At 47.8% G+C, this 17870-nt stretch overlaps 1 protein-coding gene across 9 annotated transcripts in view; it reads right to left on the reverse strand.

Annotated features, from left to right (window-relative positions):
• Nucleotides 1-6627: 6627 nt before the first annotated feature.
• Nucleotides 6628-17870, reverse strand: part of GBF1 (golgi brefeldin A resistant guanine nucleotide exchange factor 1) — a 115071-nt gene continuing 103828 nt past the window's right edge. For 3 of the 9 annotated variants that reach the window (XM_045568526.1, XM_045568528.1, XM_045568525.1), the window contains 17 exons: nucleotides 17391-17567; nucleotides 17008-17072; nucleotides 16799-16922; nucleotides 16530-16601; nucleotides 16283-16377; nucleotides 15898-16051; nucleotides 12156-12381; nucleotides 11489-11649; nucleotides 11111-11357; nucleotides 10786-10979; nucleotides 9513-9663; nucleotides 9278-9408; nucleotides 8974-9075; nucleotides 8594-8707; nucleotides 8284-8464; nucleotides 8004-8132; nucleotides 6628-7489 (listed from right to left, as the gene is read on the reverse strand). In XM_045568526.1, coding sequence (XP_045424482.1) covers nucleotides 7209-7489; nucleotides 8004-8132; nucleotides 8284-8464; nucleotides 8594-8707; nucleotides 8974-9075; nucleotides 9278-9408; nucleotides 9513-9663; nucleotides 10786-10979; nucleotides 11111-11357; nucleotides 11489-11649; nucleotides 12156-12381; nucleotides 15898-16051; nucleotides 16283-16377; nucleotides 16530-16601; nucleotides 16799-16922; nucleotides 17008-17072; nucleotides 17391-17567 — 2604 coding nt within the window. In that variant the 3' untranslated portion in view covers nucleotides 6628-7208. Of the gene's footprint in view, nucleotides 7490-8003; nucleotides 8133-8283; nucleotides 8465-8593; nucleotides 8708-8973; nucleotides 9076-9277; nucleotides 9409-9512; nucleotides 9664-10773; nucleotides 10980-11098; nucleotides 11358-11488; nucleotides 11650-12155; nucleotides 12382-15897; nucleotides 16052-16282; nucleotides 16378-16529; nucleotides 16602-16798; nucleotides 16923-17007; nucleotides 17073-17390; nucleotides 17568-17870 lie in introns of all 9 variants that reach the window. The other 6 variants (XM_045568521.1, XM_045568520.1, XM_045568527.1 and 3 more) reach the window with 3 other exon arrangements.

A 17870-nucleotide genomic window follows, 5' to 3' on the forward strand; every position in this document is an offset into this window, starting at 1 on the left:
CTGGGCCCCCGTTGTCTGTTGCTCAGTCTCTTAGTCTATGGCTCTGGGAGGAGACAGTCTGGACCTAAACTTTATTCTGTAAGTGGCAGTTTCACAGCGGGCCACGTTTTCAGGCCTATCTGACTTTAGGAAAAGGGAAATTAAGTGTTTATCTGGGGCCGGGCGCGGTGGCTCACGCCTGTAATCCTAGCACTCTGGGAGGCCGAGGCGGGAGGATTGCTTTAGCTCAGGAGTTCGAGACCAGCTTGAGCAAGAGCGAGGCCCCGTCTCTACTATAAATAAAAAGAAATTAGTCAAATAACTAAAAATAGAAAAAATTAGCCGGGCATGGTGGCGCGTGCTTGTAGTCCCAGCTACCTGGGAGGCTGAGGCAGGAGGATCACTTGAGCCCAGGAGTTTGAGGTTGCTGTGAGCTAGGCTGACGCCACGGCACTCCAGCCCAGGCAAGAGTGAGACTCTGTCTCAAAAAAAAAAAAAAAAAAAAAAGTGTTTATCTGGGAGACTGAGGCCTTGTTCATCCATCACGGAGATCTGGAATGTTGGAATTGAAAATGCGTGCAAAGTCTAAATGGTTCAAACTTACCCCGATGTAGGAAATCACCTCTTCACCTCTCAACCTCTAGAGGCAGCAAGGTCGGGACAGGAATTCACCCAGCGCTGACTCCGTGGCTGGACCTCTCTGGTTAGTAGCGTTTCTCTTTAGGAGATGCCATCAGTAATCTCCGTTCCTGGCGTTGTCCTCCCTTAGGCTTGTGGTAGAACACAGGCTATTTCAGCTCTCCCCTGCAACTTGCCCCTGACCTTTTAAAGGACGGAATTATAGGCCTGCAGTAGCACTAAGTAAAGAGAGGCTATTATGGCTCTTGATTTGGGCTATTTCCTATTACTTGCCCCTCTTTTTCTCACCTGCAAATATAATGTGACGGGTAATAGGTTAGGGTACTTTAGTAGCAGTTCTTATTCTTTCTACCTCCCAAAAACCCTAGGAGGTAGGTATTACTGTTACATTACTAATGAAGAAGTTAAGGCTCAGAGAGGTGAAGTAACAACCAAACACACAACTAGAAAGAGACAAAGCCAGCATTGAAACCCAGACTGTTGACTCCAGGACGAAGCTCTTTCCCCTAAATTTGTATGAAGCAAAGCAGGCCTTTCCACCTTACTGTAGGTCTCTCACGCAAATATCATAAGGTGTTGCCAAGCAATTTGCTGAGATCCAGGTGTATTGTCATCTGCCTACAGTTCCCTGGCAAATCAAATGCTTAACCCTTAAGTTAAAATGGAACAAGGTGAGTTTGGTATATTCTACCTTAGTGAACCTGTGCTGGTTGCCATGTACCACGACTATCCTTTCAAAGTGCTCATAAATGACAACCAAAATTGACATGAACTCATCCAGTCTCCACAACACTGCTAAAAGCATCCCTAGGTGCTGGAGCTATTTTAGTTATAAGAGTCTGAGCTGTAATTTATCTGAAGATTTAAAAAAAATTTATTATAGAAAATTTCAAATACATAAAGAGTGGAGAGAATAGTATAATGAACCTCTGTGCACTCAGCTTCAACAATTTCCAATTCATGTAGGCCTGGAGATTTTAACTAACTCAGAATAGTTAATTATCAATAGCTATAACCTCATCTATCTGGTCTTAAGAAACCTCTTCATTGTTCCACCAATTCTAATCCACCCAGCCCTAGCACAATGCCTGGCCCAGAGCAGCTGCACCATAAATTTGCTCCATTCATTCCCCAGTAAATAATGAGGGCCCACTCTAGAAAACAATGTCCTTGCTTACAGATAGAATCAAATAGAGGCCAGGCACGGTGCTCATGCCTGTAATCCTAGCACTCTGGGAGGCCAAGGCAGGAGGATTGCTTGAGTTCAGGAGTTGGAGACCAGCCTGAGCAAGAGTGAGACCTATCTCTACCACAAATAGAAAAATTAGCTGGGCATTGTGGCACACTCCTGTAGTCCCAGCTACTCGGGAGGCTGAGGCAGGAGGATCACTTGAGCCCAAGAGTTTGAGGTTGCAGTGAGCTATGATGACATGACTGTATTCTATAGAGCCTGGACAACAGAGCAAGATCCTAAAAAAAAAATCACATAGATGTATGTCTATAAGTAATTAGAAAAAAATTAAGTAGGCAAGGGGATAGAGAGTGACAAGGGTTTTCTAGATAGCAGTCAGGGAAGGCCTCCCTGATGACGTCACATTTAAACAGTAACTGGAAGCAAGTGAGGGAGTGAGTCAGGGGGGTGAGGGACAGACTCTGGAGGAAGAGCATTCCCCGTGAAGGGAGCAGCAGGGCCAAGGTGTGCTATGAAGTGTTTGCCATACTTAAGGAACAGCAGGAAGGTCAGGAAAGGGGAGTAAAGTAAGAACTTTGGGTTTGGTTCTGAACGGGATGGAAAGCCATTGGAGGGTTTTGAGCAGTGGAGTGAAAATGGGATGATGTCTTTTAAAAAGGATCCCTCTGGCTGCTCTTCAGAGAGTATAGAGTATAGAATGTAGGGAACCAGGATGCAGGAGGGAGACCAGTAGTCTAATAGATAGTGGCTTAGACTTGGGTGGTAGTGGGTGAGGATGGTGAGAAGTAGTCACATTTATTAATAGATTTAAAGATAGAAGCAACAGGACTTGCTGAGGATTGGATGTAGGATGTGAGAAAAGAGAGGAGGTTTTTGGCGTAAAAACTTGGAAGAATGGTGTTGTCCTTTCGTGATGTGGGGCAGACTGGGGAGTGAGCAGATTTGTCATATCTGAGCTGCTTATGAGTCATGCAAATGGAGATACTGGGGGCAGGTGGGTATGAGTTCGGAGTTGAGGAGGGGTCAGGCTGGACATGTAAATTTGGGAGTTGGTCATAAAGCCAGTGGAAGGGATGGTATTTAAAAGCATTGACAATGGACGACATTGCCCAGGAAGTGAGTACAGAGAAGGGGTTTGAGGACTGAAGGACTGAAGCCCTGGGGCATTCTAATGTTCAGAGGCTGTGTAGATGAGGAAGAGTCAAAAAAGAAATTCAAAAAGGGGCCGGGTGTGGTGGCTCACACCTGTAATCCTAGCACTCTGGGAGGCCGAGGCAGGTGGATCGTTTGAGCTCAGGAGTTCAAGACTAGCCTGAGCAAGAGCAAGACCCCATCTCTACTAAAAATAGAAAGAAATTATATGGACAACTAAAAATATATAGAGAAAAAATTAGCCGGGCATGGTGGCTCATGCCTGTAGTCCCAGCTACTCGGGAGGCTGAGGCAGGAGGATCGCTTGAGCCCCGGAGTTTGAGGTTGCTGTAAGCTAGGGTGACGCCACGGCACTCTCTAGCCTGGGCAACAGAGTGAGACTGTCTCAAAAAAAAAAAAAAAAGAAAGAAAGAAAGAAAGAAATTGGAAAAGCCATGTCCCATAGGTGGAGGAGAACCAGGAAAAACCAGTCTCAGAAGCAGAGTGAGGAATATTTCAAGGAAGGGGTGATCAGCTGTTTACTTGGACTAAAGCTACTTCTTAACTGAAGCCCAGAGGCTGGTTGAGAAGCTCAGAGCCCAGTGGTTGAGTGGTCCTGCTTTCTCATGGCCACTTGTCTTCCAACTAGTGAGCCCTGAACAAAGGCAAATACCCGTGGCTCTAATAACCACATTTTTTGTTGTTCCTACTACTTTTTTTGGGGGGGAGGGCCCATTGTAGCTCATTCTGTAATTCATCCTTCCTCATATCATTATGTACGCAGAAAATTCACATTTATTCTTGGTTATGTGCCTCTCTTTCCAGCTTTTACAGACTCCTACTAAACTCTGAGTTCACCAGGTAACAGTTTGCTTTTTCAGATGCTCAACCTTTTTTATTTTTCATGACAAAAACTACAAAAAATGTGTTTAGCTTTGGAAGATTCTTACACCACCCCCACCACTACTTCTGAATGGAAGACATGTCATCATAGAAAAGAACATGAGGTTTAGAGTGAGACTGACCTGGGTTTGATTCCCAACTCCCTAACTTCTGTGACTTGGCCTCTTTGAACCTGTTGCTTCATCTGTAAGAGGAGAAAATACCTCTAAAATGTTGTTTGAGCAATGCACTTAATACTGACACACATAGGTGTTCTGACAATGTCAGGTCTCTGTTAGGGTCTTAGGTCATGGAACCATCTCTAGTTTTCCTCTGTACTTTTGAAAATCTGCTATGCTAGATTTCTGGTGGGAGATGTCATTAAGACTAGCATTTCCCTCTGGACTATGCTGTTACTTTCCCCCAAGGTTTTGTCACTTCCATATCACCAAACCATTCTTCCTTGTTGGTCAGAATCAAGGCCTGAGTATTAGTTCCTCTTGTAGCTTCCTTTGCCTTCGAAGAGACAACATTGTCAACAACACAAGTCATGCATGTATTAGCTGCTCTTTTTATAACACAATGAGACTTCCGGCAAATGTTTTTCTTTGCTACCCAGCTGGGAGAGGGTCAGTTTGCAATTGTTTCAGCTTCTTTCCTAATTTTTGAGACCAATTAAAAGACATTAGAGTTGTCATATTCCTTTATTCATAGGATGGACTTCTTTGCAGCAGTCAATACTATTTTCCCCAAAGGGAAACACATGGAAGCTTCTAAAGGCAGAGCTTGTGGGATTCAGATGGGAGAATAGAGACACCATAGGTGAGTCCAAGGGCCCTAGTGTCCTGCTGGCTACAGATCTGAGGTTTTTTGCACTCACCCATAGAGCCCTCTGCCCCTCCTAATTTTCCCAGGGGCAGGGTTGGGCAAGGCTTCCGGTTAGTGTGGAGGAAACCAGGCATGGTCTGAACTTGGGGGAAAAAGAAAGGGAAGAGGGAAAAACTAGTCTAGGAGCTCCAGGTGTCATGTCTTAGTATTTTATCACATCGGGCTGTTCCCATTTCCGAGGCACCCTTTTCTACGCCAAGGGAAGCACTTGCAGAAATCCAAATGCCCAGCAATGTGGACGTGCTGAGAAAAGGGGAGCTTGCAGCGCTGAAGGATCATACAGCCTGCTGGGCCCCAGAGCAGAGGGTGAGTGACCCTAGATCTCCATGAGGGAGGCCAGCAGGTAGTACAACACAGTCCCACTCTCCTCTATGCACCAGGAGGGAGAAGGCGCCATGTTGGTGGAGGAAGCCAAGATGATGTAGATGCTTTGCTTGGGAAAGCTTAATGCATAGCATTCTGAATCCCACCCTGAGGGGAAAAAACACACTTAAACGTGCTTTTTCTATCCTCTCACTCAATAACAATCAATACAGAAAATTTCTGGTACCAAATGTGTGGGGGTCCTGCCCCTCCCCACCAAGCAAACAGTCAGTTCTGCAGCAGACACCAGATGGGTGTCCTCTAGTTCAATTCCAACACGATCTACCTGCAGACAGATCCCACAGGTTAAGAGCTCAGCTGCCCCGTCACTTTGAATGCCAATCACAAGCCCCAGGTTGTTTTGCCTGTGCTCTGACTGACTGGCTATAAATCAGGGTTCTTATAAGCCTCTCCTTGGGTATGATTAATTTGCTAAAATGGCTCACAGAATTCAGGGACACACATACTTATGTTTACTAGTTTATTACCAAGAATATTTTAAAGGATACAAATAAACATCCAGATTAAGAGATACATAAAGGTGAAGTCCAGAAGGGTTGGGAGCATAAGAGCTTCTGTCCCCATGGAACTGGGGTGCGCCACCCTCCTGGCATGTTGAGAGCTCTTGCTTACCTTCCAGTAAGCCTCCACCTGTTCAGCTATCCAGCTCTCTGAACCCTGGGTTTCTATGGTGGCTTCATTACATAGGCCTGATTGGTTAAACCATTGGCCATTGGCAATCAACTTACATCACACACCCACAGCACCTCAGCCCTGCAGGGGCCACACTGCCTTCTCTACGCTCCATGCACTCCCACCTGTCTTATCCTGATGCAAACAAAGGGAAAGAAAGAGAGGTCTTCAATCATGCTTCAGTGATGGGTGGATGGAGGCTGTGGGACAGGGATAAAATTGTCCCTCTTTGGTTTGGGGTCTAAATTAATGGCCTTTAGCCAGGTGTGGTGGCATGTGCCTGAAGTAGGAGGATCCCTTGAGTCCAGGAGTTTGAATCTGCTGTGAGCTGTGATCGCATCACTGCATTCTAGCCTGGGCGACAGAGCGAGACCCTGTCTCTTAAAAAAAAAACAAAAAAAGGATGCTTTCCCCGAAGAAACACATGATCACAGCTGTGGGCAAGATATCCCTCCACGTCTTAAACCCCAAGAGCTCCTTTGTGCTCTTGAACCATGAGGCACATCTGTGGGAAGACTTCTGAATAACTGCAACTCAGCTCTGACTCATCTTCCTGCTGACCCCAGTCCAGGCTGTCTCACATGTATCCCTTGGAGCAGTTATTGGAAAAGGACAACTGCCCAAGCCCCTAGCACACCTGTGGTGACAAAGGCACACTGCTGTGGCAGTGGGAGGGGCAGCAGTGTGAAGGAATCCTGACCGCAGTCCTAGCATCTGGCTGGTGGCCAGGGGCGAGGTAGGACAGACTGCTGGTAGGCTCAGCCTCATTTTACCTGTTCACCTAGGCCCAAGCCGCAGGTGTCACAGTAACATGGTGCCCTGACACATAAGCTCAAGAAGGAAACCAGAGGGAAAGGCAATGATGTTATACTAAGACATTTATTATATCATAAAAAGTCCACTGTTGTCCTGTTTTTCCATATGTACATGCTCCTGGGGGCAGTCCCCCATCCAGCCCCACCTGCCCACCCTCCATGGTGCCAGTCAGCTCTCCAAATTGACCCACTAATTAGTAAAAGAGGAAGAACCGGAGGAGGTGGCCCAGGGCTGATGGGCGTGGGAAGGGCAAGGGAAACAAAGTGCAGAGTGGTTGGGCGTGGCTCTGGATGCCTGACCACGGGCAGGAGGGGCACACGGGCAGGCACTGCAGGGTTGGCACAGTGATGCCTCCCCAGAACTGCCAGGCTGGAGGCAGAGGCTGCAGGTGATACCTAAGTACACTCTCAGGTTGGACCCCCAGGAATGGAGAGCAGAAGAAGAAGGTCCCACAATCTGATTGGGGGGTCTCCACAGGGGCTAAGTTCTCTTTTTCAGGTCCCCATCCAAGTGGCAGTGACAGCAGCTTGGACTGGGCCTAAAGTTTGTGGCCCCCAGGACAGCGGAAGGGGGACCAGGGACAGCCTGGTGGGAAGCACTGGTCCTGATCTCTGAGGGACCTGCCTTAGTTGACCTCGGAGGTGGGTATGGGGTCTGTGGGGCGTGGTGTGGCCAGGAGGGGCACTGGTGAGGTGGCCTCGATGAGTGCAGGGTTGAGGATGATAGGTAGAGTCATGGGTGGCACGCCCACTTGCAGTGGGGAGGCCAAGGGCTGCAGGATCAGTGGGGGCTGAGCCAGGGGTGGAGGCCCATCTGGGCTGGGGCTCAGCCTGCTGGGGCTAGAGGCCACTGGCGACCCTGGGGAGCTGCTGCTGGCGGCTCGGGGGCTCTCGGGCTTCTCAAAGTCTGTAGGGAGAGCAAGGTGGCTGCAATCAGACTCTCTTCTTGGCAAAAGACAAATTCCTACATCCCTCAGCTCATTTACCAAACCTCTGTTCCTCCCAATTCCTGTGAACAAAATGGCCCTTCCCAGGCTAAAAAGTTGGGTGTCTCCCTGAAAACTTACTCTAATGTTCAGCTACCTTATATCTTCCCTCCACCTCCTTTTGCTATACTCCTCCTCATCAGGTTAATTTTGGTCTGGTCTTTATTAGAATCCCTGAAGGGCAACCTCTGTGTATTCAATCCAAGTCCCTGACTCAGCCTTCTCCTCCTGAGTTTGAAAATCTCAAGCAGCCAGCTCATCACAGCTTACTTGGTCCTGCCATTCCCCAGGATGAGCAGGCAAACAGGATTCTCTGGTTGCCTCCTTTCCTGGCTCACAGCCTATGCTCAGCAGCAATCCCAAGCTACCCTGGGCTTTCTCTCAGGCCTCCTGCTTGCTCCCTGACACCCAGCAGGCTAGCCTAGAGGGACTCACCACAGGCCCCTAGCTCAGAAGGTGTCTCTGGGGGAGGTGGATGGCCAGGTGTCCTGGTGTCGCCAGCAGCAGGAGTCAGGTGGGCTGAGGCCATAGGTTTTTGGCTGTGAGGCTCCACGGGCATGGGGTCTGGGGAGGGTGGAGAATCCAGATGGCAACTCTTAGAGCTTTTTTCCCCATGGAGCCCTGGCTACCCACCAGGCTTTCCACCCACCTAGGGCACAGAGAATGGATTCAGTTTTGGGGAGTCTTTTTGATAAAGCTGGGCTGAGCCCCCTACCCTGGATGACAGTCTGCTTGAAGAGCTCATCTCGTAGGTGGGGCAGAAAACAGTCAATGCGCTCCCAGGTGATCTCCCAGAGGGCTGAGGGGCTACCTCCTCGTGCATCTGCACTGTGGAAAATCTCCGCTGTGTCCATCACCAGGAGCATGTTCTTCAGAGACTCGGGGATGGCCTCTGACTGCAGGCAGCGGTGAGAACATGAGAATAGGAGAGAGAGCATACGGGAGCATGGCAGGGGGAGATAGCTGGCAACGGGGAAACAGCAAGTCTTCCCAGCAGGTGGGAGTTGAGCTGAGGTAGAACATACCAGTAAGTCACTGGAGCCTGCATGCATGTACTTGTCCATGAAGTCCAAGATGGTGAGCCAGAGGGCCGCAAAGGTAGACAGTGACAGCAGTGGAGACAGGTGCTGCAGGAAGACCTAGGGCCCACCAGCCCCCTTCAGCTGAGGGTAGCGTATGAGACTTCTGCACCCCTCTCTAAGGCTGGGAGGCAAGCCTGCCCTATCTTTCATGGGAATCTTAGATCAGACATTCCTCTCAGGTCCCTGGGTCCTGCTGAGTCTCTATAGCTGGGAGTCATGAGCACCTATATTGCACCTCTACGTCCTGCCAGAAGCCTTGCCTTCCCTCCTTGGGAAAAGGCAGGTATGGGGAGAGTAGGTGGGTATGGGGTGGTGGGCAGTACCTTGGAGAGCAGTGTGGAGGCCCTCATCCGGGTCTCCTCCATTCCACCCACATCTGCAGGGCTAATGTTCTCCAAGAGCTTGGTCAGTAGAGGAAACAGCACCTGGTGGGGAAATATCCAATGTCTTCTTAGCAGAGTCAGTTGGGCAGCCTTGCTCCAAGGAAGCCAGGGGTTGGGGTGCATGGGCACGGAGCAGAAGGGAAGGTACAACACAGGCTTAAGACTGATACTAGGGGCTCTTCAGGCTGCCTGGCTTTCCTCATCTTAGGATTTGAACTTCATATAAAACCAGTAGGAAGCCTACCTTGTTAAAACAGGACTCCCATTCCAGGGCATCTAGCTTTTGCAGATCATGTACCAGTAGTGCTCGCTGCAGATAGGTCAGTGCCTGCATCCGCACCTGGCGCCGGGCATCGCAGCATAAGCAGGCAATGCCTGAGAGCGAGAGCTGTGTCAGGATCCTTCTGGTATCTTGACCCTGGTGCTCCCCAGGCTCCAGCTCTACCTCTCCCCCTCCCCTGACTGCTCCCTAGGTTTACCCTGCAGTAAAGGGCACCAGCAGTGGGCCCAGAGGGTACGTGAATCCGCTTCGATCCTCCGGCCACCTGTCTCCAGGTGGCGCTGCTCCTCTGCCCAAGAGCTGTAGATAGAGGCCGCCCTTGTGTGCAGGGTGTGCATCAGATCTAGCAACTGGGACCACAGGAGGGGGCAGGACATGAGTGAGGTTAGGTCTGGTGGACCCCTTCCCCCCTCCCCCCTCGCTGTCCCTGACTGAGTCCTCAAGTGGCTCCTAGAACCAATTACACCACACTCCACCCCTCTTGCTATTCCCTTTTCCTTGATTTGATGAGCTAGTTGCTCTAGTCCTGGCCATGTTTCTCCAAGTCAGGTATTACAGTAGAGGAGAGTAATACATTTCCTAAAGTATGGAGATGTATTACTAAGGACTTAATAACACTGAATTACACCGTGAGAAAGGTACTTTCTTTTCAATTTGATTTTACACCTTCTGAAGATGGAAAGCCTCATCTTGTTAATCTCATTTTAAAAACAGAAAGCCCAGTCTGAGCAACATAGTGAGACCCTATCTCTACAAAAAAAAAAAAAGAAAAGAAAAATTAGCGGGCATGGTGGTGCATGCCTGTAGTATTAATACCAGCTACTCAGGAGGCTGAGGCAGGAGCATTGTTTGAGCCCAGGAGTTTGAGGTTGCAGTGAGCTGTGATGACACCACTGCACTCTAGCCAGAGCAATGGAGTGAGACTCTGTCTCACAAAAAAAAAAAAAAAAAGTAAGAATAGAAAGCAAGCTCAGGCTCAGAGGCTTTGATGGGCAATAGTGTCTGGCCAGATTTAATAAATTTTTATTTTCATCATTTTTCTAAGGTTATTCTATTTAAGGCAATTTGTTCTCCATTTATTTAGTGATATAAAGCCTGGTCATAGGATAAATTTTGTATGCCTTGAATAGACAAGGAATTACTCTGGAAGGATAGGTAAGAAACTGGTGACAGTGGAAACGGAAACTTACTTTTATCAGTTCACCCTTTTGTACCTTTTGAACTTTGTACCGTGTGCATATATTATCTATTCAAAAAATAAGTAAACCTTAGTTTAAAAATAAACTGAAGCAAAGACTTACGGGTGGTCCTGGGCAAGGGGGAATACTGTGACAATGGTGGTCCAGGGCCTGGGCTGGAAACACACGGGCCCTTCCTCTCAGCCCTGGCTTTCCCTGGCCACACCCAGGCTCCCATATCAGGTGCAGGGGAGGAGAGGAAGTAAAGGGTGCCGTACTTACGTCCTGACTGACCTGTAAAGACACCGTATGGTAGCTGGCAGGCACACCTTCGTCCTCATCATCGTCACTATGGCCGCCCCGAGAGGTATGTTGGCTGGAGGTTCGAGGCCGCCGAAGCATTGAGCCCTCCTTGGATTTCTTCTTGAAACGGTTCCCTTTGCTGTCATATTTGTGACTCTTCCCACGTTTCTCCTGGGACTTGCACCCTGAGCAGAGCCAGATGCAGGTCAGATTTCCACAGCCATAGGCACAGGTGCCCTGCGTTTCTCCCCTACCAACCTCTCCCCTGTATATTCAGGTGGCTACTCCCCAACTGCCCGTTTACCAGGTGACCCACCGCCATTCAGACTGGCCTCTACAAAGATGCGGAGAGTCTTGACGCAGAGCTCAAAGTTGTCGGGTGTGATGTGGGCAGCGTCACGCACGATGAAGGACAGTGATTCCACACATTTAAGCAGGGACTTAGTGTCATGTGGGCCCAGGTCCAGTCCCACTGTTAGGCTGTACTGATTGATCAGGGGCGAAGGGCCTGGCCGGCTGGGCCCTGGCCCTGGCTTGGAGTTATCAATATCATCCTTCCCCACCTATAAAGTACACAGAGGGGATGTGGAGCCAGGCTTGGTCCTGCCTCCTCCTAGATGCCCTCTCAGAGGACGAGGAATCCTTCCCACAGGCCCAAGGAGGGGAGACACCCACTGCCCATACTCTCACTCACCACTAACCAACCGCTGTTAACCACGTCAGCATCTGTGGCTGATCGGTGCATCTTGCCAGGCCTGCCATGGTCAGTGTAGACCTCTGAGTCAGAAGTGTACCCTCGGTCCAGGCTCACATCATTTTGATGGTAGGATGGGAGCTCACTGTCTGACTGGGCCCCTATGCCAGGCAGGGAGAAGAGCAGAGTCAGGGTCGGAGTGGGCTACTGGGATAAGGGATAACTTAGGCTTTCAGAAGAAAGATGCTGAGGCCTGGTCTACCCTCTCTTTGGCATGGCTTACTTTCAGCCCTATCACCAGAGGGCTGAAGGATGACCTGGACAGCTTCTTTCCTGACCAAATAGGGCAGCAGGCTAATTTGGGCTCCTGATGGCATCTAGTAGCAGCTGTCAGGGGACAGGAGTGGTAGAGAGGACACAGTTTCTGGGAAAACAGTCCTCAGGACAGTAGGAAGCCTGGGTTCATAGCATTCTGTGTTGCCTGCTTGCCTTCATGCTATTTAACCTATGGGTACTGGCCAGCGGCAACTGCAAGCTCTAGAAGCAGATGGAGAAGCCAGGGGTGTTTAATCTGCTGAATGCAATAACCTGTGGTGTTTTCCTATTTCAACTCCTGGGCCCACAACTGTTTATCTGCCAGCCTGAGTCTCCCTGGGAAAGGGCTTACCAGCATCAGGTGCATCGGCCCTGGCTGTGGCCTGCAGAGCAGCTGGAGGCTTCACGCCTGAGCCGATGCATTCCAGCAGCGTGAAAAGGGTGGCCCAGTCATCCCCTGAGTGGATGTTGGCAGCATTAGTCTTAAGAAGTTCATGGAGACCATATGCAACCTGGTGGCTGACTCGGGACAGCACGCTGGGCTTCATCAGTAGCAAAATGCGCAGTGAGAGCAGTACCTGGTGTAGGGAGTAGGCAGCAGGAAGTGGAGAATGGGCACACAGCTTCCTGTCTAGTCTCCTTCCCCACCAGTCTCCTTAGGCCACTGAGGAGAGTTTGGCTAGGACCCAACTTAAGGTTGCTGCTGGTCTTTATTTATTTATTTTTTTTTCATTTTTACAAATAGATTTTTTTTTCCCCTGAGATAGAGTCTCACTTTGTCGTCCTGGCTGGAGTGCCATGGCATCAGCCTAGCTCACAGCAACCTCAAACTCCTCCTGAGGCTCCTGCCTCAGCCTCCCGAGTAGCTGGGACTATAGACATGCACCACCACGCCTGGCTAATTTTTTCTATTTTTAGTAGAGACAAGGTCTCGCTCTTGCTCAGGCTGGTCTCCAACTCCTGACCTCAAGAGATCCTCCCACCTCGGCCTCCTGGATTGCTAGGATTACAGGTATGAGCCACCACGCTCATACCTCAATAGAAATTTTTATTGAGATAAGTATAGGTTCATACACAGTTGTAAGAAATAATACAAAGAGATCCCTTATATACCTTGCCTTGTTTCCCCCAATGGTAATATTAAGCAAAACTATAGTATATCACAACCAGGATGCTGACATTGATACAATCCACTGATCTTATTCAGATTTCCCAAGTTTTACATGTATTTATATATGTATGTGCGTGTATATTAAGTTCTACACAATTTTATTACCTGTGTAGGTTGTGTATCTACCACAAAACAGCATACTGAACAGTTTCAACACCACAGGATCCCCCATGTTGCCCTTTTATCACCACACCTACCACCTCCTCCTTCCTGTCCCCATCCCTAACCCCTAGTATGTAACCTTCTGAGATTGGCTTTTTTTTTTCACTCAGCATAATTCCTTGAAGACTCATCCAAGTTGTTACATATACCAATAGTTTGTTGCTTTAAATTGCTGAATAGTATTCCATGGTATGTATGCACCACAGTTTATTCACCCGTTGAAAGTCATCTGGGCAGATTCCAGTTTTGGGCTACTACAAATAAAGCTTCTATGAACATTCGTGTACAGGTCTTTATAAGAAAGTAAGCTTTTATTTTTCTGGGATAAATGACAAAGAGTGCAATTGCTGGGTTGTATGGTAATTGCATGTTTTGTTTTATAAGAAACTGCCAACAGAGTAGCTGTACCATTTTACATTCCCACCAGCGATGTATGTATGGTCCAGTTTCTCTGTATCCTTGTCAGCATTTGTTACTGTCACTATATTTTACTTTAGCCATTCTGATAAATGTGCAGTGATGTCTCATCATGGTTTTAATTTGCATTTCTCTGATGGCTAATGATGCTGAACTTCATTTCATGTGCTTATTTGCCATCTGTATATCTTCTTTGATGAAATGTCTGTTCCTATGTTTTGCTAATTTTCTAATTTGTTCGTTTTTTCACTGTTGTGTTTTGAGAGTTTTTTATTTTAGATACCAGTCTTTTTTCAAATATATGATTTGCAAACATTTGCTCCTAGTCTGTAGCTTATTTTTTTATCTTCTTCACATAGGCTTTCATAGAGCAAAAGTTTTTAATATTGACGAAGTCCAGTTTATCAATTTTTCCTTTTCTGGATTGTGCTTTTAGTGTCAAGTCTAAGAATTTTTTGCCTAGCTCTAGATCCTGGAGATTCTCTCCTATTCTAAAGGTTTATAGTTTTACATTTAAATCTATGATCCATTTGAGTTAATTTTTCTGTAAGGTATGAGGTGTAGGTTGAGGTTCATTTGTTTTTTCCCCAGTGGATTTCAATCACTCCAGCACTATTTGTTGAAAAAGCTATCCCCCTCCTCCACTGAATTGAACATTTATGTTGAGTTTATTTCTGTGTTCTCTATTCCATTGAGCTATGTATTTATTCCTCTACCAATACCACATAATTTATTACTGTAGCTATATAATAACTCTTAATACCAAACAGAGTGATTTCTCCTACTTTATTCTTTCTAGCTATTCTAGGGCCTGTGTCTTTCCATCTAAATTTTAGATTAAGTATATCTATGTCTACAAAAACCTTCTCTGGGATTTTTATGGGAGTTGCATTAAACTTATAGATCAATTTGGGAAAAATGGACATTTTTACTACATTGAGTGTTCCAATCCATGAACATGGTATGCCTCATCATTTATTATATTTAGGTCTTCTTTGATTCCTTTCATTAGCATTTTGTAGTTTTCAGCATACAAATCCTATACATGTTTTGTTAGGTGTATATCTAAGTATTTCACTTTATTCAGAGCACTTGTAAATGGCATTTTTTTTTTTTTTTTTGAGACACAGTCTTGCTCTGTTGTCTGGGATAGAGTGCTATGGCATCAGCCTAGCTCATAGCAACCTCAAACTCCTGGGCTTAGGCAATCCTCCTGCCTCAGCCTCCCGAGTAGCTGGGACTACAGGCATGTGCCACCATGCCCGGCTAATTTTTTTATTTTCTATATATATATATTTAGCTGTCCAGGTCATTTCTTTCTATTTTTAGTAGAGACGGGGTCTCTCTCTTGCTCAGGCTGGTCTTGAACTCCTGACTTCAAGCGATCCTCCTGCCTCGGCCTTCCAGAGTGCCAGGATTACAGGCGTGAGCCACCGCGCCGGGCCAGCCTTGTGTTTTTAATTTCAGTTTCCATATGTTCATTGTTAGCATGTAGAAACATGATTAATTTTTGTGTATTGATCTTATATCCTGAGACCTTGTTGAACTCACTTATTAGTTCTATGCTGGTTGCTTTTTGTAGTTGTGCAAAGAAATCTCAGGAGGGTCATAAGCATGAAAGCTAGGAAACTAGATATAGGGCTGGGACTGCTATAAGGCTGCAGCAGTCCAGCCCTACAAAGCAGATTCATAGGAGCCTACAGAGATGCATAGCACAAGCTTCATGCCTGAGGCCATTTCAAGCTCACCCCCAATGCTACCTGTTAGACCATATCAGCCCTATGATTGGTCATTGAGCTCATGCTATGTCTTAGGCTATATCAGTCCCCAAACTCTTTGGCACCAGGGACCAGTTTCATGGAAGACAATTTTTCCTCAGACCAGGGATAGGGTGAGGGGGTGGTTTTGGAATGATTCAAGTGCATTACATTTATTGTGCAGTCAAACCTCTCTGCTAATGATAATCTGTATTTGCAGCCACTCCCCAGTGCTAGCAACACCACCTCAGCTCCACCTCAGATCATCAGGCATTAGATTTTCACAAGGAGCATGTGACCTAGATCCCTCACATGTGTAGTTTATAGTAGGGTTCGTGCTCCTATGAGAATCTAATGCCACTGCTGATTTGACAGGAGGCAAAGCTTATGCGGTGATGTGAGCAATGGGAGAAGCTGTAACCCGTTGCTCACCTCCTGCTGTGCAGCCTGGTTCCTAACAGGCCACGGACCAGTATTGGTCCATAGCCCGGGGGTTGGGCACTGCAGTCTTAGGACATATCTGAAACTGACACTGTGGCCTTAATCCCTTGCATACCTGCCTGCTCTCCTAGATGCACTCTGCTTACCTGGCCACTGATCTCTTCTCTCCGGAGTAGCCGAATGGCTAGGCGCAGTAGTCCTACCACTGCCCGGTCCACAAGGAAGCAGAAATCTTGTGCCTGGACGCAGAGGTGATATAGATGGTCTCGAACAGTCTGCCACACACAGCCCACACGGTCCCTGCAGCGAACATAAAGGGAAGACAGTCTCAGCCAGAAAGGCCTGGGCAGTAAGTCTCCTCAGCCTTTTAGAACTTGGGTATTATACCTTAAGTACACAGGTATAATGAGCAAGTTTCTCCCCTACTGCCTACAGTTCCCTAGAGCCCACTCAGCAAGATGGCTTCCACCTCTTTGGCACAAGCCCATTATGGGGTCTGCCTAAAGACTACCCTCACCTGCCTTCTCCTACCTGTTCTCCAACACAATCCTTAGCAGCATTTCCAGGCAGAAAGCAGCATCTTCCTCATCATATGTCTCTTCATCTGGTGTCACTGAGACCAGAGCCTGAATGGGGATAGCAGCCGGAAAGTAGGCATGGAGAAGAAGCCAACCACTGGCTCTGCTCTGACTGAAATTGAGGCATACACCACTGTTCCCATCACCCCTCCCAAACTCAGCCAGCTCTTCCATTCCTCTTTCTTTTCTTCATCCTGTACCTTCAGGAGCTCCTGCAGTGACTCCAGCTGGAGGAACTTGCTCTCTGTGATCATTTTCTCTGGGTCACATTGCTAGACAGGGCACAAGAGAGAGGGGGTATGCAATAAGGGCTGAAGGGAAAAGAATTCCGCAAGAGCCAGGGAGAAAGAGAGGGCAGAGTGAGCCCTGGTCACAAGCCCTGGATGATTCTATTCTTTAGTTCACAAGGTAGCATCTGTCCAGTAGGGAGGAGTCTAGGCTTTCTTATCAGGGGTGGGCGCGCAGTTACCTTGATGCAATCTAAGGCTACTCTCTTGGCCTCTTGGTTCTCAGTGGATGGGCCCCGCACACTAGACTGCTCAGGACCACTCAATGTCAGCCAGCTCACGAAGCTCAGCACTGTTGATTCTCCTCTGTAGAAAAAGGGCACATGCTGTAGTGATGCCCAGAGTTCTGACTCTCCCTCCCCAAGGTCCTCAGCCTCTGGTCTGCTCTTACCGGTTTGATGGTGTCTCCTCCCGCTGTAGAGAGATCTTGCCATTGGGATCCACAAAATCTTCTACCTGGAAAAGTAGGTAAAAGTTAATTTCTATATGCCCATTGCATCCTCCCCCTCACTTCAAGCAAAGTTCTCTGAATTTCTTCTTATAGCCCTCTGCCCATACACTATTGCATCCCGTCCAACTTGTGACTGGCAATGGTTTTTACCAGTCTTCTACAGCTATCCCCTAAGATCTGTGGTCTTACATTTGAGGCATTCTTGGTAAGTTTTTGGCAGGCATCAGGCCCAGTGTGACCCTCAACCAGTTCTATTTGCAGACAGCACATAATGTCAGCGGTCTCTCCTTGTTATTGTTGACTAGTCTTCTACCAAGAATTACCTCCACCATAGCCTTGGGCAACAGTTGGGCTCGGAAGAGCTGCAGCATGGCCTCCATGATGTTCTTCCAGCCCTCCCGCAGGATGTCACCATGACGATGGGCCAAATGGAATACTGTCTTGGCTGCAATGTGGGCTTTAGGGTTACTTCCAAATACACTGGGTAGGTTTTCAATAGACTAGAAAAGAGGATGAGAAGAGGCTTAAGGCCTGGCTGATGTCTGGAAAGGAAAATCTCTTAGGCCTCTAACTATGGTTCCCTCAGGGTCCTTATATTGGCTCTGCTTCAATCTCCCCTAATTCTGGTAGGAAGTGCTAACCTGGTTAAGGCCCTCCCCACTCTTGTATCTCCTCTCCCATCCCCATTACATGAGGTAACACTATTCTCATCCCAGGGTATATAAGAAAGAAACGGCCTAAGCATTGGTATCGTCAAGAGGGAGTGAGGGAAGGTGCTGAGGGCAAGCAGCTCTGCAGATAAG

The sequence above is a fragment of the Lemur catta genome, chromosome 14 (genome assembly GCF_020740605.2).
Source record: "Lemur catta isolate mLemCat1 chromosome 14, mLemCat1.pri, whole genome shotgun sequence".
NCBI classification, from domain to species: Eukaryota; Metazoa; Chordata; class Mammalia; order Primates; family Lemuridae; genus Lemur; species Lemur catta.